We start from the raw sequence: 27,957 nt of genomic DNA on the forward strand, positions 1-27,957 counted from the left end.
TTCATTTATTTTATTAGAATGATATTTTTTTTAATCACCCATGGCTTTATTTAATTTGCGTATTTTTCATGCTTTTTTTAAATTTATTGCTATTTATATAATTGATTGTTTTCCAAATTATATAAATTGTTTAATTTTTTTTTTTTTTTTTTTTTTTTTAATTGCCCAGTGCAAAATACACGTGGGCAACATTTAATATTACAATTAGCTGTCAAACACTAATATTACAATTAGCTGTCAAATGAGAGTCTCAAAATATTGTCCTGTGGGCCACAATGGGCCCCTAGGTCACACGTTTGAGACCACTGTCCTATATGAACGTAATAAAAATATTTTAGAAAACAAAACATACCGTATTGGCCCGAATATAAGACGGTGTTTTTTTGCATTGAAATAAGACTGAAAAAGTGGGTTATAAATATATAAAGTTATATTCGCGGTCTGGACGTTATACCCATTCACGACGCTATATGACGCCAGATATCATTGAAGCTATGTTCTGTCATGACAGATCTCAGCTATTCTCAAGTTTAACCAGTTTGCATTATTTTATTGCAATGTTTTTCCTTATTCAGATTTGTTTCAAGACTACAGTTACAGTTAGACATCACTTTGATGGTTAATGCAGTTATTGCAATTTTGTTGTTTTATCATTATAGATTGGTTTATTTCCATTTCAAAATCAGAAGCCATTCATTTACGAATGTGATTGCACTTTAGTTTACATATTTAAATGTTCAGATATTAAGATTTGAATGAGGCAAAATAACATGTTTTTTCTCTCAAATATATTGTTATAATCATTTGTTTCAGATGTACTGTAATTATTTTCTGTATAAAAATTAATTTGGTGTTCAAAAAGTCTTTTTTCAAACTTGAGTCTTGAAAAAGAGGGGGTCGTCTTATAATCAGGGCCGTCTAAATATTCGGGCCAATATGGTAATTCATGCATGACATAGTTAGAGTTATACCGCCACCTCTTGCCTCGCCAGCTCTCAAATATGCTGTCATGTCGATGGGTTATGTTTGTTGTTGCCCTTAAGACCGGAAGCAAATGCTAAAAAAGTTCTTCCTCTGCATTTGAATATTCCCCAGCGCTTGTCTGATTCTTTCAAGTTTGTTTCCTCCAGGGAACACTTCAGCAGTTTGTGAATGACTTCTTCCAAAGTGTGTTGTGCTCCGGGGCAGTGGTGCCGCCGGCGGTCAAATACTTTTTTGACTTCCTGGACGAGCAAGCGTTGAAGCACAACAACGTGGATGATGAGACCATCCACATTTGGAAGACCAACAGGTAGGAATCTTCTTTGTTTTGGTATTTGCTTCTTAAAACGGATGAAGATTTGGGGCGGGAAAAGATGCTGACTTTTGATGTATTGGTGTAATTATTCAGTCACGCCACTAGGGGAATTGCACTACTATGTGCATGATAAAAACACCTGTGGCATTAATAAAGAAATCAGTACAGAACTGCATCATTGGTTGTCGGTTGCCCTTGGTGTACTGCAAAATAGCATACTGATGCTAACTAAGCAATACAGGTAGTCCCCGGTTTACGAACGAGTTCCGTTCCTGCACTAGCGAAGTAACCCCGATTTCCGCGTAAGTCGGGATTAACCCTTTAAATACCTCAAAACACCCTCTAAATTAAAAAAAAAAAAAAAAAACTATTCAAGAACATGTATTATACGTCACTTTACAGTCCTCGCCAAGACATTGGAGCTAAGTCCTAGCTAGAAAGTGATCTAAACTCCGAAATGACGATGTCAGACATCCATGTGGTTTGCTGACTTTATTAAGCTGCTCATGACATCAACCCTTGCAGAATGAAACTAAAATAAAATGAAATTAAATAATCGCATCTTCAATAACAGCAATTCAAATTTGTGTTTACAAGTAGCTGTTGATACAGCAATAACAAACGATTAACATGTATCAGTTACCGTCCACACATCAGCAAAAACAATCACATAAACCCGCCCCAATTATTCGACCACAATTGAAAATGCACAATAAACAGTACAAAAGGAGTTATATACTCCCGTCGCCTCTGGATGGTTCACAAGCAACAAATGTGCTGTCACCTCTTCACTCGGCTGCTTCCTCATGTGAGCGGGGTGGACGGGTGTGTAAATGCTCTCGCGTGCGGAAGTACAACCTGCTCAACGCTTCCTGCGCCAAAATAAAAGCATGCATCACAAAACAAAAGTTAACATTTAGGGGAAAAAATGGCAAGACGGTTGCGTCGTAAAGTAGAAATCACGTAAGCTGGGTCCGTCGTAACACAGGGACTACCCGTTAGTTGATATGAGTATCAAGGACATTACATACTGTACATAAATCAATTTAAAACTTAACATGACAATTATTCTCCTTAGTTTTACTTTTGATTTATATTTTTTATTAATATTTTTGTATTAATGATTTTTTTTTCGTTATAATTCAAGCCTTTTTTTCCCACAATATTTCAACTTTGTCATAATATTTTATTGTATAAAACTTATTCCTGTTTTATTGCTTTTTTGTATAATTGCGACTTTATTTTCATAATATCAAAATACTATTTTGTTGTAATTTAGACATTTATTCTTGTAACATCAAACTTTATTCCAGTAATTTACCCCAACAAATGATTCTGTAGTCTTTCTTACTTGTACTTGTTGCACTATCGCATTATTTCAGTTACTTCACATCATAACTTTCATAACACTACAATTGTATTCTTGGAAAAATATTTTTTATTTTACTAAAAAAAAACGCTTTCTCACAGCAATGGGACTTTTCTTGAAAACTTTTTGTCCCTGCAAAACAAGATTTTTTTTCACATAAAATTGCAAATGAATTCTTCTAATATAACAACTTATTTCTTGTAATGAGCCTCTTTTTCCCAAAATTACAACTTAATTTTTATTTCAACATTTAATTTCTTGTCATTAGACTACTTAACTCAGTGTTATTTATGTAGCACTTAAATTGCAACCGCAGCTGTTACAAAGTGCTATACATCAATACAACTCATACAGAAAAAAATATAACACAATTTAGAAGAAGTTTAACAATATAATAAAATCAATGAATGCATGAATGAGTGACCAGTGTTTTTATGATTAATAAATAAACTCCTCTTTCTAGAAAAATAAAAAACTGAGTTGCATAACTTTAGAACTCTTATCTAATTATGATACAACTTAATTCCCCAACCGTTATAATTTATTTAAAAACTATACATACTGTATATATACAGTATATATATACATATATATATATATATATATATATATATATATATATATATTTTTTTTTTTTTTTTTTTTAAACAATATCAGTCGGGAGTTTTCTGGTGTTAGAATTCCACACCACTATTCCATCTCTCTCCTATTCCCTTTCCCCAAACCCTCTTCCACCTTCTGCTATGTCTTTCCGAACCGGTGAGGACTATGTTTCACACGTTGAAATCCCCTTCTTTCAGCTAATCTGCCGTAATATTCTCCATCGATTCCTGCGGAAAGTGTTCAAACTTTCAACATTTGCATCCAGTTCCGAAACCCTGTAGTACACCCGTCGCCGAGGTGTCTAATCCACATCTGTGTCTTGACTTATAGCGAGTACTCTCCCAAGAAACAAAAGTTGATTATCCAAGAAAGAGATGAATACAGATGCGCAAATTCTCCTCAGTGAGTTTTTGCATTTGCAATCCCGCCTCTCCCGTGTGACATTTAAGCGCATAAATTAGTGTCACGCCAGCGAAGGCAGCGGCGGCCCAGACAACGTGTTGCATGTCGATGTCTGTGATTGACGCCAGGCTGAGGGGGAGAAAAAGGGAGAGCGCACTGGCACAAGGACAGGCGATGAGCGATTTAATTACTCGGCATCCAGCCGTCATGTTTATCAAATCAACGCAGGGCCACGTATTAAATATGAATGTGTGTACGAGGCAGAACAACAAACAAACATGGTAATTGTGTCCCAAGCTAATTTAATTGTGGGATTGTTGCAAGACTGTTATTTTTATGCTCCTGTTGTACACCCTCCTGAGATTTTTTTTTTGCCCGCCTGCTATGTATTTTATTTTACACTCTGCGCCTTTCATGTCTCACTTGGGCGGGTACGTGCTCAGATCAGGGAGAATGTATTTTTATGTATACATCCTTGTTTTGGAAAAGAATGAAGCCGGTGTTTTTCTGTTCAGAGGGGAAATCAGTTAGCGTACTCGAGTGTTGAAAGTCTGTGTAGGACTTTTAAAGGTCAGGATTTGGCGAGGCCCCGACAAGCTTGGCTGGCTGTTGCCCAGCTCAGATCCCTTTTGTTTGCCTTATGGGGCGCTCGTGTTTGTCTTTTTGATTGTAGAGGATATGAGAGCGCTAAAACGTTTCTATGAATTATTCATGATTAAGAATGGACTTAAAGGAAATGCTATTGATTCTGTTTCCACGTGTCGTAATGTTTTGGTTTGTCAAATTGTTCAACATTTAAAGCATTTTGTTCCCACAGGAAATCATTCTTCCATTCATTTTTCATACAGCCTGAGGTCACTTATGTGTTGTTGTTTTTTTTTTTTTTTTTTGCAGCTTGCCTCTGCGCTTCTGGGTGAACATCCTCAAGAACCCCCACTTCATCTTTGACGTCCACGTGTCGGAAGTGGTGGACGCCTCGCTGTCTGTTATCGCCCAGACCTTTATGGATGCCTGCACCAAGACAGAGCACAAGCTCAGTCGGGTGAGCGTTCACGCTATCAAGTAAACTAGAAAGCTGATAATTGACGGTTCCACCACAGAGTATACCACAAAGTTAAACATTAAACAATTAAAAGAACAACAATACTCAAAGTCATACTGCATTATCCAGACGATGTCGCCCCAGAGGTCGAGCTAGCCAAAAAAATGCTTAATGATGTCAAAACAAAACATAGATAGGTGTGTGTGTGTGGGGGGGGGGGGCGTCATTTGCCAAATAGCTATACACACTCTCTAGTATTACTTCAAAAGAATTGAATGCTTGCACCCAGGGCATAGGTTTGCATAGGGACAGTAGGGACATAACACTAGCAACTTTTCAGGATGTTCAAATAGTTCCCACCAACTTTTACTTTTACGACTCTACATCCAATTCAACAAGGAATCACTTGGAATTACAGGACACGCGACAAAACTCGAAAAAGCCTACAGGTACCAAGACAGCCAGCACTTCTACAGTTTGTCAAATTTTCAAAAACATGATTTAGGTTAGCTTCGTAAGAGTCACCCATTAACTCCTGGCTTTCTAGTGACCATATTATAGTCCAGCTGGCCTACAAAGTGTGTGTCTTTCTGTCTCTGCTCAAGTTTTATATCTTTCTTGCCGCTCCGGAGACAATATAAGACTGTCCAGATTTCAGTAGCTACTTGTTTAGTTTATAAATAAATAAACAAATAAATAAATAAATAAATAACGCAACCTCTGATGGATTGAAAAAACGGGGCCTCAAAAACAATGAATGTAAATCAAAAACCTTATTGAATTTAATAAAATAAATCAATTCGATGATCCTGTCTAATGGTTATTTTACTGTTTTGAATACTATCTTAAATTTATGAATAAATATATGTTCTCAGCTCACTTTTTCTTGGTGATTCTTGATCACAACCAAAGAGTGGTCTATAATGGCTGGTTGCAGGTAATGTTTGTGCCATAGTTAGCCAGTGTTAAGTAACATTTCAAACAATTTAATTTCTAACATCATTTATGTTGTTTTTGTGTATAAGTTGTGGTCAAAGGTTTACATACACTTGTGAAGTACATCATGTCATGGCTCTCTTGAGTTTCCAGTTATTTCTACAACTCTGATTTTTCTCTGATAGAGTGATTGGAACAGATACTTCTTTGTCACAAAAAACATTCATGAAGTTTGTTTTTTTTATGACTTTATTATAGGTGAACAGAAAAAAGTGATCAAATCTGCTGGGTCAAAAATATACATACAGCAGCGCTAATATTTGGTAACATGTCCCTTGGCCATTTTCACTTCAATTAGGCGCTTTTGGTAGCCATCCACAAGCTTCTGGCAAGCTTCTGGTTGAATCTTTGACCACCCCTCTTGACAGAATTGGTGCAGTTCAGTTAAATTTGATGGCTTTCTGACATGGACTTGTTTCTTCAGCATTGTCCACAAGTTCTCAATGGGGTTTAAGTCAGGACTTTGGGAAGGCCATTCGAAAGCCTTAATTCTAGCCTGATTTAGCCATTCCATTACCACTTTTGATGTGTGTTTGGGGTCATTGTCCTGTTGGAACACCCAACTGCGCCCATGACCCAATCTTCGGGCTGATGACGTTAGGTTATCTTGAAGAATTTGAAGGTAATCCTCCTTCTTCATTATCCCATTTACTCTCTGTAAAGCACCAGTTCCATTGGTAGCAAAACAGCCCCACAGCATAATACTACCACCACCGTGCTTGACGGTAGGCATGGTGTACTTGGGGTTAAAGGCCTCACCTTTTCTCCTCCAAACATATTGCTGGGCATTGTGACCAAACTGCTCGATTTTTGTTTCGTCTGACCACAGAACTTTCCTCCAGAAGGTCTTATCTTTGTCCATGTGATCAGCAGCAAACTTCAGTCGAGCCTTAAGGTGACGCTTTTGGAGCAAGGCCTTCCTTCTTGCACGGCTGCCTCTCAGTCCATGGAGATGCAAAACACGCTTGACTGTGGACACTGACACCTGTGTTCCAGCAGCTTCTAATTCTTGGCAGATCTGCTTTTTGGTGATTCTCTGTTGAATCTTCACCCTCCTGACCAATTTTCTTTCAGCAGCAGGTGATAGCTTGCGTTTTCTTCCGGATCGTGGCAGTGACAAAACAGTGCCATGCACTTTATACTTACAAACAATTGTTTGCGCTGTTGCTCTTGGGACCTGCAGCTTCTTTGAAATGGCTCCAAGTGACTTTCCTGACTTGTTCAAGTCAATGATTCGGATCCATGTATGTATATTTTTGACCCAGCAGATTTGATCACTTTTTCTGTGAACCCATTATAAAGTCATAAAAGAACCAAACTTCATGAATGTTTTTTTTGTGACAAAGAAGTATCTATTCCAATCACTCTATCGGAGAAAAATCAGAGTTGTAGAAATAACTGGAAACTCAAGAGAGCCATGACATTATGTTCTTCACAACTGTATGTAAACTTTTGACCACAACTGTAAGTCACAGGCCCAGCCAGACTATAAAATAAGTGTGCTTTTAGTCCGGAAAATAAGGTATATTCTTTATGCCCGCACAAGAAGACCAACAAGAAGACACTGTCATATTCATGTTTGTATTATGTACAGTAGTATAACAAGACACCACTTCACTAATGATGCCTGTTGTTTGTGTCTGCAGGACTCCCCGAGTAACAAACTTCTCTATGCAAAGGAGATCTCGACCTACAAGAAGATGGTGGATGAGTAAGCGCCATCAGCAATTTACTGCCACAGATGTTGTGGTGTCTTTCAAAGTCTGAACTGTGTGCACGTGTGTGTCAGTTATTACAAGGGCATCAGACAGATGGTCCCCGTCAGTGACCAGGACATGAACACTCATCTGGCAGAGGTCTCGCGGGTAAGACGTGCACACAGTCGGTCGCCATTTTTTCTTTGCTGACGCTGCTCATACTGGCAGTGAAAAACACACGTGTCATGAGTTAAGGTTGCTTTCAAGACCAAGTCAAGACCTTGGTGATTTTTTTTTTTTTTCAATTTAAAAATGAAATGTACTTAAAGTGCTCTAATGTTTAGGGCACGACATACAGCATATTTTCATATTTGACTCCAACTTGGCTTCAACAAATTAAAGTTAAAAAAAAAAAAAGGATACATTTGTTAATTTCATTTATTATCTTACCTTTTGTGTACTGTACTTTTATTTAATTATGTGTTCATTTTTTTACCATGCCAATGTTAAAGTAAGCGTTTACATCAATGTACTTGTGGGTATAATGAAATTAATGTATTTATGTATTACTATTATTGTTAGCACATTTAAATAGAGGGGATTTTAAAAGATATCCCTACATTTATATTATATTTATAAATAAATCATTTACACTGCAAGCCAAAAGTATTGGGACCCCTGCAATTCTGACGGATAATGTTCAATTTCTCCCAGAAAATGATTGCAATTACAAATGCTTTGGTAGTAATGTCTTTTTATTTTGCTTGAAATGAAAAAACACAAAAGAGAATGAATTTTTTTTTTTTAAATCATTATAATTTTACACAAAACTCCAAAAACGGGCCGGACAAAAGTATTGGCACCCTCAGCCTAATACTTGGTAGCACAACCTTTAGACAAAAATAACTGCAAACAACCGCTTCCGGTATCCATCACTGAGTTTCTTACAATGCTCTGCTGGAATTTTAGACTACTCTTCTTTGGCCAACTGCTGTAGTTCCCTGAGATTTGAAGGGTGCCTTCCCCAAACTGCCATTTTCAGATCTCTCCACAGGTGTTCTATGGGATTCAGGTCTGAAATCATTACTGGCGACTTTAGAAGTCTCCAGTGCGTTCTCTGAAACCATTTTCTAGTGCTTTTTGAAGTGTGTTTTGGGTTATTGTCCTGCTGGAAGACCCATGACCTCTGAGGGAGACCCAGCTTTCGCACACTGGGCCCTACATTATGCTGCAAAATTTGTTGGTAGTCTTCAGAGTTCATAATGCCATGCACACGGTCAAGCAGTCCAGTGCCAGAGGAACCAAAGCAATCCCAAAACATCAGGTAACCTCCGCTCTGTTTGACTGTGGGGACCGTGTTTTTTTCTTTAAAGGCCTCGTTTTTTCCCTGTAAACTCTATGTTGATGCCTTTCTCCAAGAGGGAACATTCTTCCAAAACGTTTTTGGCTTTCTCAGGTAAGTTTTCGCAAACTCGAGCCTGGCTTTTTTATGTCTCTGGCTCAGAAGTGGGGTCTTCCTGGGTATCCTACCATAGAGTCCTTTTTCATTCAGACGCCGACGGATAGTACAGGTTGACACTGTTGTACAGAACAGCTTGAACTTTTTTGGATGTTAGTTGAGGTTCTTTATCCACCATCCGCACAATCTTTCATTGAAATCTCTCGTCAATTTTTCTTTTCCGTCCACATCTAGGGAGGTTAGCCATAGTGCCATTGACTTTACACTAATTGATGACACTGCGCACGGTAGACACAGGAATATTCAGGTCTTTGGAAATGGACTTGTAGCCTTGAGATTGCCCATGCTTCCTCACAATTATGCTTCTTAAGTCCTCAGACAGTTCTTTGGTCTTCTTTCTTTTCTCCATGCTCAATGTGGTACACACAAGGACATAGGACAGCGGTTGAGTCAACTTTAATCCATTTTAACTGGCTGCAACTGTGATTTAGTTATTGCCACAGGTAAGTAACAGGTGCTGTTAATTACACAAATTAGAGAAGCATCACATGATTTTTCAAAGGGTGACAATACTTTTGTGTGACCCATTTTTGGAGTTTGATTTTTGGAGTTTTGTGTAAAATGATAGTGATTTAATTTTTTTCAATTCTCTTTTATTTTTTTTCATTGCAAGAAAAATAAATGAACATATTAATACCAAAGCATTTGTAATTGCAGTCATTTTCTGGGAGAAATTGAGGATTATCTGACAGAATTGCAGGGGTGCCAATACTCTTGGCCAGCAGTATATATTTATTTTATTTATATATTTTTATTTTTTTAGATTAAAAACATTCTCTATCAACAAAATTGCTTCCATATATACGGTATATGTTTTTTTTCCTCTTTTTGTGCAAATTTTTAGTTGGTGCGATTTATACTCGGGTGCAACTTCAGTCCAAAAAATATGGTATACACTATTTTTAATGTTTTTTGCAGCAAGATAAGTTGTGGTTCATGAATTTAAAAGTATCGGCAGTTTTTAACCATTTATGATTAAGAATTAGCAGTTGTAGTTCTATTATTTCATATACTCTATTCTGTTTCAGACTATGTTTCTGTGTTATGTGGAAATCACACCATTTCACTGGCTAAATATGGTTTTCAGAATCTGAATCCTATACTGAAGCATCCGCCTTCCTTTTGAGAGTAGTTTCCATATATTGTTTCCTCGGGGTTAAGAGTTTTAATTGTTACTGTTGTTCTTTGTTATTTTCCGTCCAGTCTCACACGGACAAACTCAACACACAAGTGGCTCTCCATCAGCTCTACCGATACGCAAGCAAGTACTACGACGGGGTAAGAGGCCCAAAGGCGGTCTATTCCAGTGAACGCACCACTGCCTGCTTTTGTTATTGCTTCCTCCACCCCTCCTCTTTCTTGATATGCCTGAAGAGTGATTGCATGCAGTTTTAATTGGAATCATTTCTCTAGGATGTGAATTGGAAAATTGCTCCAGGGAATTGATTTTTTTCTTCTCCCTCCTCTTACGCTTTAAAGTGTCCATTGTGTGTTGCCACTTGAGGTCACGAAAATGTGACGAGGAGGAATCAACAAAAGCTAATGAAGAAATAGGATTAAAATTTAAATTAATGCTGCAAGCGGGCCCTCAAACCACCGCGCGCCGTCGAGGATGCTGCATTGGACTTTCAGGAACTGAGTTACTTTGTAGGTTTTTTTTTTTTTTGTAGTTTTGTTTATTTCTATTGTGGAAGTTTGGAATTATCTGGTGAAAGGAGTTGTGACATGAAGTTTTTAGCTGCTGTTGACGGCAAAAGGCATCCAATGGCAGCAATAATTGTTGTTCAAATGGATTGGACGTTTATTTCCGTTTATGGCAACAAAGGAGTGAATCAGTTACAATGGTGCTTTGAGGTACTAGTTATAATTGACTTAGGGCTTGTTTGCAAAGTGAAGAATATACAATGAACTCGAAAATGCATTACAGGAGAAATTGCGCCGGAATGCTTTCATGTTTGGTTGGTAAACTGTTGATTTTGGGGTCAATTCTGGGTCACTTACTGTTTTTTTTTTTGCGTCACTTGCTGTTGATTTTCAGTCACTTCCCATTTAATGTGGTGCATTTTCAGGTCACTTTCTATTAATTTTTGATTATTTCTTATAGATTTTGGGGCATTTCTGTATCGTTTTTTTAATTTTTGGAGGCAATTATGGACCACTTGCTGTTCATTTTGTGTCACTTTCTGTTGATTTTAGGGCATTTCTGGGTCATCGCCTACTCATTTTCGGGCACTCCTTATCGATTTTAGGGGGAATCCGGGCCATTCCTGTTGATTTTTGGTTGCTTCCTATTGATTTTATGGCAGTCGTTCTTAACCGGAGTTTGATCGAACACCATGGGTTCGGTGAGTAAGTCTAAGTGGTTTGGCGAAGTTTGAGACAGGGCCCTATTTCCGTAGGCTGACTAAATCGAAGCAAAGTTGCGTTTTAGACAATGTTTTTGACTGGTTTGCCCAAAATTTACAGGCTTTATTCTATTTCTTTCAACCGCTAGTCCTCTACCTGATGGGAGGAGAATTTGGTTTGCTCAGTGGGTGGTTGACTCGCACTTGGTATGAGGAAGTATAGCAGACTGATGGACAGCATTAACTAAAATTTTGACCTGTTTAAAAACATGCTGTCAAAATGAGAAGGAATTTGAATGGGCATTCACTTAGATGTTATCATAGATATATTGGTTGTGATTTTTTCTCTTTTATTTTTATTTTTTTACTTTGTTATACAGTATAATTCAGAAGGGTTCTCGTGGGGTTCGGTACCTTTAGCAAGGTTAAGAACTAGAGGTGTGCGAAATTTCCGATTCTTAGATTATTCGTGATTCGGCCGTGGAAGATTCGAGAAAGATTCACAAACATCCAAATTCGGATTATCGAAATATGTCAAGTAAAGCGGAAGTAAAACACACTCAGCGCGCGGCGCGGTCTTCGGGACGCAATGAGGAACGGAGCGAGAGTAGCTAAATATCATGCTTGTCATTACCCGGCCCCTCGTGTAGTGCCAATGCTCAACTCACTGCTCTAGCTCAACTCATGCCGCGAGATAAAAAAACAACAACAACATACCTGACTGCTGCCGAAAGCTGCTACAGAGTACGTCCACAATACATAATGTTAAGGTAGATATCATATTTATATAGGACTAGATGTAGAATAGACTCGGTGGCGATAGCAGCACATGTAGAGAAAGCTAGATGCGGGCGTTAGTAAACAGCCGCCATTTTAAAGCAGTAGACTTCCCTGCAAGGCTGTTGTAGCGAACCTTCCAAGCAAACCTAAATAACTTTTTATCTAAAATACTCCTAAATCGGTAAAATATTGACTTGAATCTATCTTTAAAATAGTTTTAAAACTTTCACATGTCGAAAGTAGACAAAAGGGAAATTATGGAATGACAGGAGCAATTTAAACAACTTTAACGGTTGATTGACAACATTGAATTAATTGAATGTAGTTTAAAGCTGCTGATACAGAATGAGGATTTGAGTATATTATTTATTGTTTTTAACTGTTAACTTGATACTGAAATTGTCGTTTATTTAAGCCTGCGAGGCTTTTTCTTTTATTTTTATTTTTTTTTTTTGTAACTAATGTACAAAACATTAGCAGCTAATGTACATAACATTGGGGGGGTGGGGGTGTCATCAATAATCGATTTATAATCGAATCGTAGCCTCTGAATCGTAATCGTAATCGAATCGTTAGGTGCCCAAAGATTCCTACCTGTATTAAGAACCACCGTTCTAAGGCATTCTTGTGTCACTTCCCCCTTAATTTTGGGCAATTGGGAGTCATTTCCTTTTCATTGTGGATCACTATGTTGATTTTAGGGCATTTCTGTTTCACTTACTGTTGATTTTGGGGCACTACTTGTCTTTTTTTTGTGGGGCTGAATGTAAAGTCATTTTAAGTGGGAAAAACAGGAATAATTTAGGACTTTTTTTGTGGGCTAGGGTAATGTCATTAAAGGGGAAGTTCAGATTTTTTTTACATCAGGCTTAATCTTCGAGTTAACGAGGGTTTAATTAGTCGGTTGAGTTGATTTCAACAAGTTTCGTGTAGTTTGTTAGGTATTTGTTAGTTTCACGGCTCTGGATTGGCTAAGCTAGTGTGAGATAATTGGGCATGCCAACAAAAAAACAACATGCACGCATTAAAACCATTGATGACCCATGCAATCAATAATGTTGGGTATGTTTTCAGGATAAAGTTATTAAAACTTACCATTGCATGTCAATAATTGCAGTATGAACAGCAACATTTGTAATCCAGCAGTTGTGCAGAGGAGCAGAGCGGAGTGATATCACATCGTTTTTTTTGTTTTTTTTTTATCTCACCGCTGATTTTTTATGTCATAGCCATCAACATGTAACCAATTTATATCTTTCCTCATTCTTCAGAGGGAAATTTCTTTTGTCTGTTTCCACAGCCTCCAAATGCGCATTTTGCCATGTTGCCGGCCGTCTGTTAACTCAGCAGACTGATGCTGCATTCGAGGAAGGTGGGAAGTCAGAGTTTCCAACCTCAGATCTGGAAAAATATCATTGGAACGCCTCCACTATTTGATCTCTTACAAGGAGGCAGGTTTGCTGGAGGTCAAAATGTCTTTTGATGGCCAAAATAAAAAAACGTCGCAATCAGCCATGTTTGCTGTTTACATTCGCTTGGAACGCTTTGATGTCGCAACTGGTACCCTCCGAGTGGGAAAAGTCCGATTTCCTACCTTCCACGAATGAACCGTGCGCACAAGTGGCCTAAGCACTCCTCGCTATTGCGGTCGTATTATGCATCTAAAAAAATAGTCCTGCAGAACAGGGGCGTTACCAGGGAAGGGGGGCAGGGGTGGGCGCCACGGACACGCTCTACCCACCCAAAGAAAACTGGATGTATTACTAACGTCAGTCTGGGCACCTCGTATGGTATCCCATTTATATCGTACTGATGTGTTCCAAGTTTTAACCTTTGTGTTGTTACCTCCTCTTTTACCTTAAAAAAATTAATTAATTAATTAAAGAAAAATGAAATGTTGGTTTTGTTCCTAGGGGGCGCTACACACGTTTGACACACATGATTTTTTTTTTTTTTTTTTTTACATTTTATCAAAGTTTTCACCAGTGTTCACCTGGCTGTTAAGTTTGGTGAGTTTTGAAGCATTCTGAGGGGGTCAAAGTAGGGCTCAAAGCTTCGGCGGGACAAAAAATTACTGCTAGGGGGCGCTACATAGTGTATTTGGAATTTGTCTTTACACCGTATCAAAGATTGCACCTGTCTTGACCTGCCTGCCGATTTTGGTTTGTTTTGAAGCATTCTAAGGGGGTCAAATTGAGCTCAAAGAGGCTGCGGAACAAAGAATAACTATAATAATAATAATAAAACGGAGGAACCACAATAGGTTACCTAAAAAAACATTGTCACCTGCATGTCCATACTGTTCATTTATGGATGTGTTCTAAGTCAAGTCAAATCAACTTTTATTTGTTTAGACCAAATCACAACAACAGTTATCTCAAGGAGAAAACAAAACATATCTTCAGGTGCAGTAGTCCTACGCTGGATTTCAACCTACTTTAGCATTGTAGCTTTTGCCCACCCACACATGGCATCTTGGTAACACCAATGCTGCATAATGAAATGAATTACGGCAGTTTGGTGTTACATTGTTTTGGCCACATGGGTGTTTTGGAACAATGATCTGCATTTTGAATTCATTGGACTGTGTTGGATATGATTGTCGATCTGTGTCGTTTTTTTATTGGCATGCTAAGCAGGCACCATTGACTCACGCTAGCTTAGCCGCTCCGCAGCCCTGAAACTAACAAATAAGTTAACAAACTGCACAGAATTTGTTGAAATCAACTCCACCAACTAAATAAACCCCCGCTAACTCGAAGATTAGGCCTAATGTCAACAATTCTGAACTTCTGTTTTAAAGGGATCCTCTATTTTTAAGACAAGTCATCCTTAAAAGATAAATGTTAGTATGAGTTATAATAGTTTGATATTAAAACCCCTCAAAATGTTTTTGTTTTAATAAAGTTTGTAAAATTATTTTAAATGATAGGTCGCCATTCTTGTTACGTCGCAGTGCATGACGTCACCGGGCCCGTTGCCAAAATTCCAGCGTGTCACTCGTTAGCTTTCCCAACATGTCGTCGGTTCTACCCTTACTATTTGAACCAGATCTGAAAAGTGAGGAGCAGCACAGCACTGCCGGTCGTTCACAAGACGAGCTTCAGGGAAAAATGCGTGCAGCAAATACTTGATAAGACAAAAGTTGGGCAAAAGTCTCAATGACAACAGAGCGAGAGAGCGTATGCTGTTGGGAACTCCGGTTGGGAGCGAGCGTGTATGCTGTGGGGAACTCCGGTTTTATTAGCAGATTTTCAAGGTAAGCATATTGCGTTTTCAAACTTATCCCAATATAATTATGTAGATTGTTAGCATCCAGAGCTGTCGTGTGCTTTACATACAGTACAGGCCAAAGAGCACACCTTGTGTAATCCATGTCTTGTACATTGTAACGCGTGGTAGGTAGGATACGTGTATAAAAGTACCAAAAAGGGGAGAAGCTTCCACCTATGCAAATTTTACTCACAAAAAATAATATTTCCACCTTGACCACTCTTCACTCGGGAGCTCAGCAGTATGCAAACACGCGTTCCCTGACGAAGTCCAACATTGTTGTAAGGTCCATGTCAGAGTCACTGTCGTCACTGTAGCGCGCCATAGTGCTTTGATTATTTGTTATGATTTGGGGAAGACTAGTCAACAAAAAAGTTAGCAATAGTAATCCAAATCTGCGTTTTTTTACTCACTAAAAGTTCCAGGAATTAGACAGATCCCATAGCAATGTTGCAGCCGTGATCAAACCGTCGATTCCACAAAATAGACTGATCCGAAAAGCCGCTGTGGGACCGACGAATCAAAAAAATAGACAGATCCGAAACCAATATTGCAGATGCTTTGGGACCGTTGTGCATACAGGGACCAAAAAGGGGGAGAAGCTTCCATTATGCACATTTATTCACTAAAAATAATAATTCCACCTTGACCACTCACTTAGCTCCCCTTCTTTCCATTTGACTGGAAATTGCATCCAAAAGCAGCACATGGTGGCATTTTACTTGGCGAGTTTAGGCAGCAATAACCAATTGTTGAACACGCTACACATTTGGAAAGATCCCAATGACGTCATCACTGCGAGCCCGCAAGCCATGGCGGCAACTAACGGTCAAAATATGTAGTAAATATTATAAAATATTACCATTGATTTAACATTTTATGTGTTTCTAACAACATATTTTAGTACAAGAGAACAATTGTGGTTTATTAGAACCTACATGTATTTAAGGTAGAGGATCACTTTAAGAACAAATATGTTGGACTCTGTCTGTCCCTCTCTGCCATTGTGTCCTTGAACTCTTAAATCCTGCCATTTTTTTACCCACTTTCTCTCCATTTCCTTCCAGATCATCTCATCCCTGGATGATGATCCAGCAGCGCAGAGTAAGCAGCTGACCGTGCGGCTCCAGCAGATAGCAGCCGCCCTGGAAAACAAAGTGACTGATCTCTAACGTGGAAATGGAGATAGGCGGGATAATCGGTGGGATCCTGCCAGTGACTACAGGGGCTTATTTCTTCTTGTTTTCCGCTTGATAAATCACGGAGAGACAGGAGTGGCGTGCGTTATTGCCCTGGGACAATATTCTAATAATAATAATAATGTTTTCCTGTGTGGCGTATCATTGAAATGCATACAGAAAGCAGAGCGAGTCGCTAGTGTGTTGCACTGTCAAAAAAAGGTACGCCTTAAAGCTCACTTGCCAAACCTCAAGCACGCATCGTGGGAAGCGTCAGGAGAGAGAAAGAAGTAAGCCCCTGTGGCAGGAGATAATCAGATGTTCAATTTCTTTTCCTTTTGAGAATGGTATGATCTTTTTTTTTTCCTAATCTGTCTTTATCGCTGAAAAAAAAAAAAGCTTTATAAGGAAACAAAATATCTTTTTAAGTGGATCACTCGGTGGTAAAGATAGTGTTTATATGGTTACATGTGGTTGGACGGCGGGTGATTTTAATGTGAGCGTTTGTGAACCTGTGCACAAGGGTTGCCTAAAGTCGGGGGTGAGGGCCACAAGGCGCCCACTTCCTGTCAATGGACTCCCCTCACGTCCCCACTTTGACATTGACAGGAACCTGTGCCCCAAGTTTGACAGAGACCAAAGGGTCCTCACACAAGGACAATGTACAGGCTCAAATGAATGACGGCTCAACAGTATATATATTTTTAATGTTGATTATTTTTTAAGCCGTGCAAAGTTTGTGGACGCCACTAACAGCACAGTCTGTGTCCCTTTAGTGTTCAGTGCCATGGTACATTCCACTTAAAAACAAAGCACAGAAGAACATTTCAAAGTCTTTTTTCACCCTCCTTATTGGCTGCCATTCCCCGTGATGAACGTCCAATCCCTTTGGACTGGGAGAGGCTGGCAGTGATTATTTTGACAGTTTAGACGTCTATTGCCGTCAATGGCAGCCAGTGGATTAAACTTTTTTTTTTTTTTTTTTTTTGCTGCCATCTTGACATTTGCTATCACATCAACCCTGTAACAAAATACCATCAAGCCTCATCAGCTTACAAACATCACCACAATTTAGTAGGATATATGAAAAGTTAAAAGGTCAAAAATCTAATCGCAGCAAACCACATCATGTCACCCGTCAAATGAAAGGTCTTGGTGAATGCTTTGCAGATCTTTCATTATTTTGTCAATACATTCTTGCCTGATGATTTAATAACCAAAAATGTGCTTTTTAAAAAATGCTTGAAAAGGTCAACACTATCCATCCACCAGTACATGCAAAAAAATCCTACTAAATTCTGGCGAGTGCTAGCTCACAAATCTCCGCCTACGGTAGCAGTTCAGCAATAGAATAATAGTAGAATATGTTTGTAATTGATTAGTATTAAGATGTTCCTGTGCCATTTTTTATGTATGTCTGTTGTCCAAATATTCATCAAGCATCCTGCCTCTTGAAGCTATGTAATAGCCCTTTGCTGATTGCTGTCAATAATCTGCCAGGTATGCAGTTGCTACTTAATCGGTACATATTGAACAAAATGGCTTGTATATATTCCTTATACTTTTCGGTTTATTATGTGAAACCAGGGTGGGGGGAGTTGATGTGACGTTCCTTTATCTGGAAAATGTTGGCTGACAATCATAGATATCACAGAGAAAGATACACGAGAAAAGTCTTTGCGGCGTTAGTAACTGGCAACCATCTTAAAGCAGTGGACTTCTCATGCTGTGCTCTTTTGAAGCAGACAGACAATAGTTGAGAGGTTATCGCCACTGAAATACTCTTAACTCAGAAAAATCAGATTTTTAAACAGTTTGGTTTACAATCTGTTTTAACTTGACTATGATTTAGCCTGGACATTGAGACAAATATTTTTCGGTATGCAGTTTATTTACTGCATTTGATGTTTATGAAAAACAAGCAGTATAAAAGTGATAGAAAATTCATGCAATCCATAGCTATTTCTAAGTGCACGCACCATTGACTATGTATATTTACTAAATAGCACTGACACAAAATGGCCGATAGGTGATAACTAGGGGTGTAACAGTACGTTAAAATGTAATTTCATTTCTGTTTGGTTTTTGTGCTCGGTTAGGTTAATTTTCGGTACAAAAAATGCATAGAAAAATGCCTACTTAAAATGATTTAGTTTTAAAAATGTATACAATGAACTTGTGTAAATAAATAAAAGTAACCCTTTTTGGTAATGTTTCAAATACATTACACGCTGTATACAAAGAATTGAAACATAAACAATTGTAGTAATTATAAAATCTTAAAATTATGAATAAACCAACAAAACTAAGCTTTTAATCCTCAGCAGAAACAACCTGAAAATGACACATGTAATTATCCAAGTTTTATTTTTTTGCTAGAGATGAACCTATACACGCATTTTCTGCTGAAAGCATATCTGCACCCACTGACAATAGCTAGCTGACTTTCTTACATCTTTCTACATCTTTTCTGATTATGCCGTTATAAGTGGGTTAATATATCCGTGCAGCAATTGTTGACATAACCATGGATTTATCCACTTGCCTTTACCCATTGATAAGTTTACCGAGGACGTCAAAAAATGTTCAACAGTGCTGGCTGGAAGTGTCTTTAGCAAGCCACGGCCCAGGTGTTCATCACAGCGCCCAATAGTGAATTAAGACTGTCTTTTAGCTCAAGCCTCTCGCTAGCATTTGTCATGCCTATAATTTACAGGATGTAAATTCAAACTACTTATTCAGCATGTCCGACAGTTTACGAAACTCCCAACAACTCTTCGCTTACGCACGCAGCGCTTCACTCACACTAATAATAAATTTTATGAGGAAAAAATATTCGTAAAACAAAACCAAACGGTACACTAGTGAACTGAACTGAACATGCAAAACCGAAACGGTTCAATATATCCACATGAACCGTTACACCCTTAGTGATAACGGTCATCCCGATTGACTCACAGCGTGCAGTTCGCATCTAACTATCTTTGTGATATCTATGCTGACGATGTCATTCTTTACATGGCAAGAGTTATATGTGTACTTGTCAATGGTGATGTTGGAAAGTGATCATGGTCGTGTGTTGCTCTAGAGACCCCCTAGAATGTTAAACCCCGCCTTTGCCAGAGTGGCGAAAGGGGAGGGTGGCACACGGACCTCAAGCCTACCTGTCCTGCCGTGCTGTCTCAGCATGCCCCAACATCTGGACCAACAGCACTTGGCCCAGCCTACCCACTTAACCCCCCCAGACACTCAAGCTACTAGCATCAGCCCAGCGACTGAGCTTGACACGCCTCGCTGGCCTTCGATGCAAGATGCTTTTATCAGAGCCTTTCTTTGACCAAAAATGTGCCTTATTGAATAGGATGATACATATAATGTTTCTAAATTATTCTCGCCGTAAAATATGATGACGATAGTACTAGAGACACAGCAATGTATTTGGATTTGTGATATAGTGTGTGCTGTCTAAAATGCTACAGATGTCCTGCTGCAGCGATGCGTGTGCGTGCGTGTGTGTGTGTGTGTGCCAATTAGGGGTGGGAATTGCAATATTCTACAAATTGTGTCACGATGCAGAAATAATAACAATATTGCAGTTGTTTTCACGCCATCTAGCTTCTCCATTATGACCATCATAAAATTATGGTTAAAAAAAAACAACAACAAAAACCTAGAAAGTGTATTAAATATGATTGTAGTTCACTGTACTCGAGTTCAGACATTTTCACTAAACTCATTTGCTGTCAATGACGGCGATAGACAACCAATTCATTTAAACTGGGAGAGGCTGGCAGTCATGCCAGTCAAAATGGATTCGATCTCTATCACTGTCAATGGCAGACAATAAGTTAAATACAGGAAAGGGATAACACTGTACTTGTAAGTAGGGGTTTAACAGTACATCAATATGAATCGGTTGGTTAAAGGGCAACTGAAGAGCTTTTCAGATTTCGCTCTAAAGTGTTTTACTCAGTTGAATTGTATTAAATGCATCATTCGCTCTCTCAAAAAGTCACATTAAAAAAATAATAATAATTGACCGCGTAGTTTTTGAGTTATGGCCATAGCAACACCATAGCAACGAGAGACGAAAAATCAATAACATATCATTCATTTAGCCACATTTGGGCTAGCTTTACCATATTTAGATCGGTAAGAGCTGTCCCATTACCTAATATCCAGTTTTAGCTATGTGGAGAGCATGGAAAAATATACAACCATGTAATCGCATTCTCTCTAATAAAAAAATCACGATGCTGGATTTAGGCTTACCACTCACTCTCCCGTTCGTGAAGTGTCGAGCTGTCAAATGGCGTCATGACGCCATCTGCTGTGTCAAGTAAATCGCCGGCATCTAACGCCTCAGGTTCAAACATGTAGGGATTAATTGTAGTTCATCTTTCCTGGGAGCCTTTGCCATCGGTAGCGTCACGAAAGAGCGATTCTGAATGGTTACCTTTGGTGGAAATAACATTGACATCGTTGTTGCTGCTATGCTAGCTGTGGATAGTCTTCTCTGTTGCGTCGGGGAATCTACGTCACACTTCCGGGTTTGCGAAGGGACCATTAACGGAGTGCAAAAAAACTAAAAAAAAAACGCAAATTATCCTTACAATTACGTGTTGATAATGTCATGGTTGTTTTGACGAACTCATCCAAAGTTTATATTCATAAAATTACACCAAAATCCGGAAAGGTCTTCAGTTGCCCTTTAAACAACAATCCAATTAAACTCGATTAAAATGCAAAACATCAATTTTTTGGGTTTGAGGTTTTCTCAAGTAGTATCTTTTTTTTGTTGTTGTTCAAATTTTCTGAGATATTTCAGCATAGAAAGTGTCTAAAACAGCGAAATTTTGTTAAATGTGAACATATCGTATTAAACTAAACAGGCTCTTTAACACCTAAGCCTATTTTGTCCGAATTTGCTTGCCTTTAATGTTGCCTTTATAATTCAAAGAAAAAATTGTTCACAATGGCCAGGTTGGGTCCTTTTTTTCAGTAAATCTTGAACTTCATGTCCAAACTGTTGTTTGCTTCACTGACCAATTATAATCCACATTTTTGACCCAAAAAGACAAAAAAAAATCCCCAAATCTTTTTTCAATATTTGTAATGTTGATGTCCCATTGACAACCAAACATGCTCGACCAACCGTTTTGAAGCTTGATAATATTTATTCAACTTGTTAGGATAAACATTCAATAGAAAAAAATAGGATTGAATAGTTTTATGTTTGACAATTCAACACAAACAGCAGGTATGGTCATAGGCGTTTTTGGCCTTTTCACATACTATGCTCAAAAAAGGTTATATACAGTGCAAAATAGCGAGAAAAAAATTGTATATGGCGGAAAACACTCAGGTGATTTAAAGTTCTGCTCTGAGATCCTCAATTTGGCCAACTTTCAAAATTGTCCGAAATGCAAGTGTGGTACATCATTGGAAAGCTTAAAAAAATTCTGAGGGAACAAAAATTCTGAACAGTAAGGCATTTAAAAAAAAATAATAATAATAATTTTTAAACAGCAAAACCCTAATTGGAGGCGAGAGCAGAATTAAAGACGCCACGATTTTAATGAGATATTATCGCGTACTTACCTTGTTTCGATCCAAAAACTCCATGTAGCATGTATTATTATTCGTTTTATTTTATGGGTGAAACATGGTGACATAACAAGGGTCACGATGCAGAAATCGCAGACAACAAGGAGTGGTCCAGATTTTCTTTTTCATATATTTACCCTTTTAAACGTAAATTTTTCAATTTTTCTTTGTTTGGATCGATTATCATCTAACATATCAGGGAAAATGCGACAGTAACAAAAAAAAAAAAAAAAAAATCCGTGACTTTTTGCCAGACGCCAAATTTTTATTGTGACGTAATTCGTTTAAAAGTTAAAACATGCGAGTGATTTTTTTTAAAGTTGTTTGTTTTGTTTTGTTTTTAACTAAAATTTAGACATCAATTAAGCTAAAAATGACAGACATTTTGAATAATAGATATTAATTACTTACCTTCTTTTAATGGCTAGGTGTAAACAAAAGCGGTTGCGCGACGTCTGTAAACGTGGGTTTTCAGGGTAAAACGGACAAATTAAAAATAGTTCGGAGGCTTTGTGTGCCATGAATCTGCTATGGCAGCATATAGACATATTGTTCTATCAAACACAACAGTTGTTTTGGCTTAAAATACAGCATTTTATTTTAAAGAGGGGTGCAAGAGCAGAAACTGCTTTTTCAGTCTTGTCTGTGTTTTCCGCCATATACTAGTATATCATCTAACACAAAAAGGGTTTGGAGGATATCTCTTTGTGAAGTTACGTATTGTACCCATCACCTTATCAAAAGTATATACGTACATGCAATCAAGCTTCTCGAACACACATCCATATAAAAATTCAAACGATTCATAGTGAAGAAAAAATATATATATAAAATTGAAAAAATATTGTCACAGTAGTTCAGTTCAATTTTTTCAGACATGCAACCCAATAAAGTTTTTTTTTTTTTTTTTTGCGCAAGTTTCTTCGTCACTCACAACATCACACAGCCTACTCTCCCGCCGTTTGCGCGCTGCTGTCACTTCTACTCGCCGAGATGCCGACTCATCCGAGGAAAACAATAACAAATTCGGCTCATCATCTTCCTTAACAAAATAATGCATTAGCTTGCGCTAAATCTAGTTTTCGATTCATTCTGCACGTTTCAAAGTCGCTCGCTCAATCCAGCCGGCCGTTGCTTGCTTCGCATGCCTCCCTTTCCTTAGTTGGCGCCTCGCTCGGCAATTGATTCAAAATGTTCACATTAGGTTCGTCCTTCTCGACATCACAACGTCTCTTGGGATATGTAGTCTTTTGTGCTGCTTTCGGTTTTGAAAAAGGACAAGAAATTATGGAAATATGAAGATAAACACATGGTCCATGCAGTGTTTTAATGCATATTTATGAGTGCAATAAAACTATAAAACTCAAATGACATTATCTCCCGTTTTACTTGGTCGATTGACTTCAAATAAAAACTGGTGTGGACATCAACTTCTGTACTTTCAAATGAGACCAACCAGCGGAACGTGGGTGACATAATTACAGCGTGACGAGGCTTCAAAGATATGCGTAAACGTGTCGTAACCGACACGTTCAGTGTTAAAGGGTTAATTGAATCGAAATCGAATTGTGGCAGACTGTACATATCGTTGGCCAATCATCGATCGATTTTATTGTCATGATATTGGTGACTTACACCCCTACTTGTAAGTATTTGTGAAATGATTCGTTTAAAATGTATTGGACAAGGTAAAATTAACTTGAACATTACAGTTCTAGCAAATGTTATTAAAAGTTAAATGCAACTAAATTGTACGTGATTATTTTTGTTTAGTGTGTATTGCACATTGAACTGTATTTTCTACCAAACATGGAAGCAGATATTGAACTGTATCGTTACCAGATGCTGGTATTAATATTGTATCCCACCCCTACTGCCAATAGGCTGAAAATATTTCATAGTGATTTCTCGCAGTGTTGATCCATGTACATTTCATTTGGGTGTCTGTGGTGTGAGTTTTGCAGGCCCCCTAAAAAAAAAACGCTCGATTTGGATTCTCCCATTCAAATGTTGAACATTCCTCACAAGTGGGGCGCAGGGGGTGGGTGTTCTTCTGTAGACTTCTGAGTAGAGCGCAAAATTGTTCCAGTGGTGTTTATTTTCCGCCCTGTGTTTTCTTAGCTATTCCACAGTGTGTGCGATAAATGACTTATACCTATACTCGACAAATGACCTTTCTTACTGCTGTGCAGTTATTATTTTTATGATTTCTCGTTTCCTATATTGTATCAATCTTTGTAAAACATGTTGAAATACTGTATTCTGACTGTATACTCCTATGCATTGAGTCCTGGAAGAAAATAAGAAAAGAAAAATGTGTTGAGTCTTTTTTTTTTTTTTTAAGTCAAATTGAATGTGTTCTCATAGTAAAAGACGTGCAGCGGACTAAGCTGCTTCTGGTTTTGTATTTGAGCTGCTTGTGTTAATTTAATTTAACCAACGCAGTGTGTGTGTGCGCGTGTGTATATGGACGGAGCTCTTACATCCAGATTTCATCATGCGCTCCTGTGTGAATAAACTTCGAGGCCAATATGCCCTTCATATCGCTCTGTGTTTCTTTTCACTTTTCCAATAGTGATTGGCTTCAATTGGAAGTCTCTCCGCCCATGCATATTGCATGATTTACAATCACCTTGGGCTGCCGACTCATATTTGCCACACAGCCAATTTCTTTTTGAAGTTAACTGGTATTTATGCAGCTCATTCCAGCTCCTCGCCTTCACGTGGGAGTCAGCGTGCGCAACCTGGACTCTCACTTATTATAAGTTTGCTTGGAAATAATTTGATTGCACTAAAAAGAGTCACTTATGGCATGCGGCGTAACCTCTATTTACAGCCTTGAGTTACAAGTTTAATTTGTTCAATGACCACCCTTATAACGCGAAACAACTTGTAAACCCAATCCATGACAAAGTAAACCTGTCAAGCATATTGCATTCTACGGTACGGAGCCCCCCGGGTGCCAGGGTAGAAATTTTTTTTTAAATCATATCTAATCTGTACCCACAGATTACTAATCTGTACCCAGTTTACTAAACTGTACCCACAGTTTACTAATCTGTACCCACAGATTACTAAACTGTACCCACAGTTTAGCATTCTGTACCCACAGATTATTAAACTGTACCCACAGTTTAGCAATCTGCACCCACAGATTACTAAACTGTACCCACAGTTTACTTATCTGTACCCACAGTTTAGCAATGACCCGGAAACAGTAGTCACCAATGTTTGGCGGGGACTCCGAGTCCAAACGCCGAGGGACCGACCGAGCAAGCATCTTCACCATTTGCCCTCGGCGAACAAAGGGGTTTTAAAAGGTAAATATTGCACGTTTTCTTTGGTAGGCGTCTTTCAGGTGTCATTAAACAATATGGCATGTTTTGTTTGCACATTTTCTGTGCTGCTGTCGTTTCCGTGCGTGCTTAATTCAAATCGTGTTCATTTGTCAGTTATTTATTTTTAGCGGATTAGCGGCTACTAACACGCAACATGCCATATTGATTGATGACACCTGAAAATGTAGATGGCTACCAAAGAAAATGTACGGAGCCCACCGGGTGCCAGGGTAGGGGAAAAAAATCATAGCTAATCTGTACCCACAGTTTACTAATGTGTGGGTACAGTTTAGTAATCTGTACCCACAGATTACTAATCTGTACCCACAGATTAGTAAACTGTACCCACAGTTTACTAATCTGTACCCACAGTTTAGCAATGACCCGAAAACAGTTGTCACCAATGTTTGGCGGGGACTCCAAACGCCGAGGGACCGACCGAGCAAGCACCTGCACGTTTTGCCCTCGGCGAACAAAGGGGTTTTAAGAGGTAACTATTGCACACTTTCTTTGGTAGCCATCTAAAATTTCACTTTCAGGTGTCATCAATTAATATGGCATGTTGTGTTTGCACATTTTCTGTGCTGCTGTCGTGTCTGTGTGTGCTTAATTCAACTAGTGGTCATTTGTCAGTTAGCTATTTTTAGTAGCCGCATTGCTAAACTGTGGGTAAAGATTAGTAAACTGGGGGTACAGATTACTAAAATGTACCCACAGATAGCTAAACTGTGGGTACAGATTAGTAATCTGTGGGTACAGATTGCTAAACTGGGTAGTTTAGTAATCTGTGGGTACAGATTACTAAACTGTGGGTACAGTTCAGTAAACTGTGGGTACAGATTAGTAATCTCACAGATAGCTAAACTGTGGGTACAGATTAGTAATCTGTGGGTACAGATTGCTAAACTGTGGGTAGTTTAGTAATCTGTGGGTACAGATTACTAAACTGTGGGTACAGTTCAGTAAACTGTGGGTACAGATTAGTAATCTCTGGGTACAGATTACTAAACACTACCCACAGATTAGTAAATTGAGGGTATAGATTAGTAAACTGTACCCACAGATTACTAAACTGTGGGTACTAAACTGTGGGTACAGATTAGCTATGATTTTTTTTTTCTCTACCCTAGCACCCGGGGGGCTCCGTAGCATTAGATTGCTCATAGACTTCATAATATATTGACATGACACGGGGCGCAGGGCCGATCCGTAGGGGGCCTATTTTAAAAAACTTTTTCCGTTGAAAATTCTTGTGAATAAATGCTTAAATCTGTGACTTATTTATAGATATGGACGTAAAACAGTCTAGATTCTTGGTGAAAAGCAGAAAACTGGGCTGTTAACAGTTATTTTACGTAAATATTGCGAAGTATAATGCCAGTGCTGTACCGGCTAATTTCGCTCGTTGATTTTTTTTTTTTTTTTTTCCACAACATTTCAAAATGCATGCATGGAACAGAAAATATAATAATTACCTCGAAATCCTCGAACAAATCACTCCTAAAACAATCCTTCTTTGTATGGAGTATAGCTTTCGTACTTTTTCAACCTAAATCCGGTGTTACACCGCTGCATGCGGCCGGTTGCTAATAAATGAAGCGGAGTGTGGGACGGCCCCCTTTGGAAAGGCGTGACGCAGTGAATGGCAAATGTGTCATGTCAATAAATTATGAAGTCTATGGATTGCTTTACATTGCAGATGTCAATGGTCAGGGAAGCACTTTTAAAACTAGATAGGCAAAGATCAGATACCAACATGTTGCAATGAACTATGGTCTATTTGTCTGTCACTATGTTAATAGGCTGTGTCTTTTTTTATATTCCAGAGATTAAGCAATGCGGTTCTGGTAATATTTTTTATGTGCAACTGAAAATACAGTGGGGCAAATAAGTATTTAGTCAACCACTAATTGTGCAAGTTCTCCCAGTTGAAAAGATTAGAGAGGCCTGTAATTGTCAACATGGGTAAACCTCAACCATGAGAGACGGACTGTGGGGGAAAAAAACAAAACAAAGTCACATTGTTTGATTTTTAAAGACTTTTTTTTTTTTTGCAAATCATGGTAGAAAATAAGTATTTGGTCAATACCAAAAGTTCATTTCAATACTTTGTTATGTACCATTTGTTGGCAATAACGGAGGCCAAACGTTTTCTGTAACTCTTCACAAGCTTTTCACACACTGTTGCTGGTATTTTGGCCCATTCCTCCATGCAGATCTCCTCTAGAGCAGTGATGTTTTGTGGCTGTCGTTGGGCAACACGGACTTTCAACTCCCTCCACAGATTTTCTATGAGGTTGAGATCTGGAGACTGGCTAGGCCAATCCAGGACCTTGAAATGCTTCTTATGAAGCCACTCCTTTGTTGCCCTGGCTGTGTGTTTGGGATCAGTCTCATCTTCAATGCCCTTGCTGATGGAAGGAGATTTTCACTCAAAATCGATACATGGCCCCATTCCGTCTTGCCTTTACACAGATCAGTCGTCCTGGTCCCTTTTGCAGAAAAACAGCC

The 27,957-nt window shown here is 38.5% G+C and overlaps 1 protein-coding gene across 3 annotated transcripts in view; it reads left to right on the forward strand.

Annotated features, from left to right (window-relative positions):
• plxnb2b (plexin b2b) overlaps window positions 1-20,161 on the forward strand; it is a 467,166-nt gene extending 447,005 nt beyond the window's left edge. For all 3 annotated transcript variants that reach the window (XM_057836746.1, XM_057836745.1, XM_057836747.1), the window contains 6 exons: window positions 1,131-1,291; window positions 4,566-4,713; window positions 7,356-7,420; window positions 7,499-7,574; window positions 10,129-10,203; window positions 16,391-20,161. In XM_057836746.1, coding sequence (XP_057692729.1) covers window positions 1,131-1,291; window positions 4,566-4,713; window positions 7,356-7,420; window positions 7,499-7,574; window positions 10,129-10,203; window positions 16,391-16,495 — 630 coding nt within the window. In that variant the 3' untranslated portion in view covers window positions 16,496-20,161. The remainder of the gene's footprint in view (window positions 1-1,130; window positions 1,292-4,565; window positions 4,714-7,355; window positions 7,421-7,498; window positions 7,575-10,128; window positions 10,204-16,390) is intronic.
• The last annotated feature ends 7,796 nt before the right edge of the window (window positions 20,162-27,957 follow it).

This window comes from Corythoichthys intestinalis, chromosome 5, assembly GCF_030265065.1.
Source record: "Corythoichthys intestinalis isolate RoL2023-P3 chromosome 5, ASM3026506v1, whole genome shotgun sequence".
In the NCBI taxonomy this organism is placed as follows: Eukaryota; Metazoa; Chordata; class Actinopteri; order Syngnathiformes; family Syngnathidae; genus Corythoichthys; species Corythoichthys intestinalis.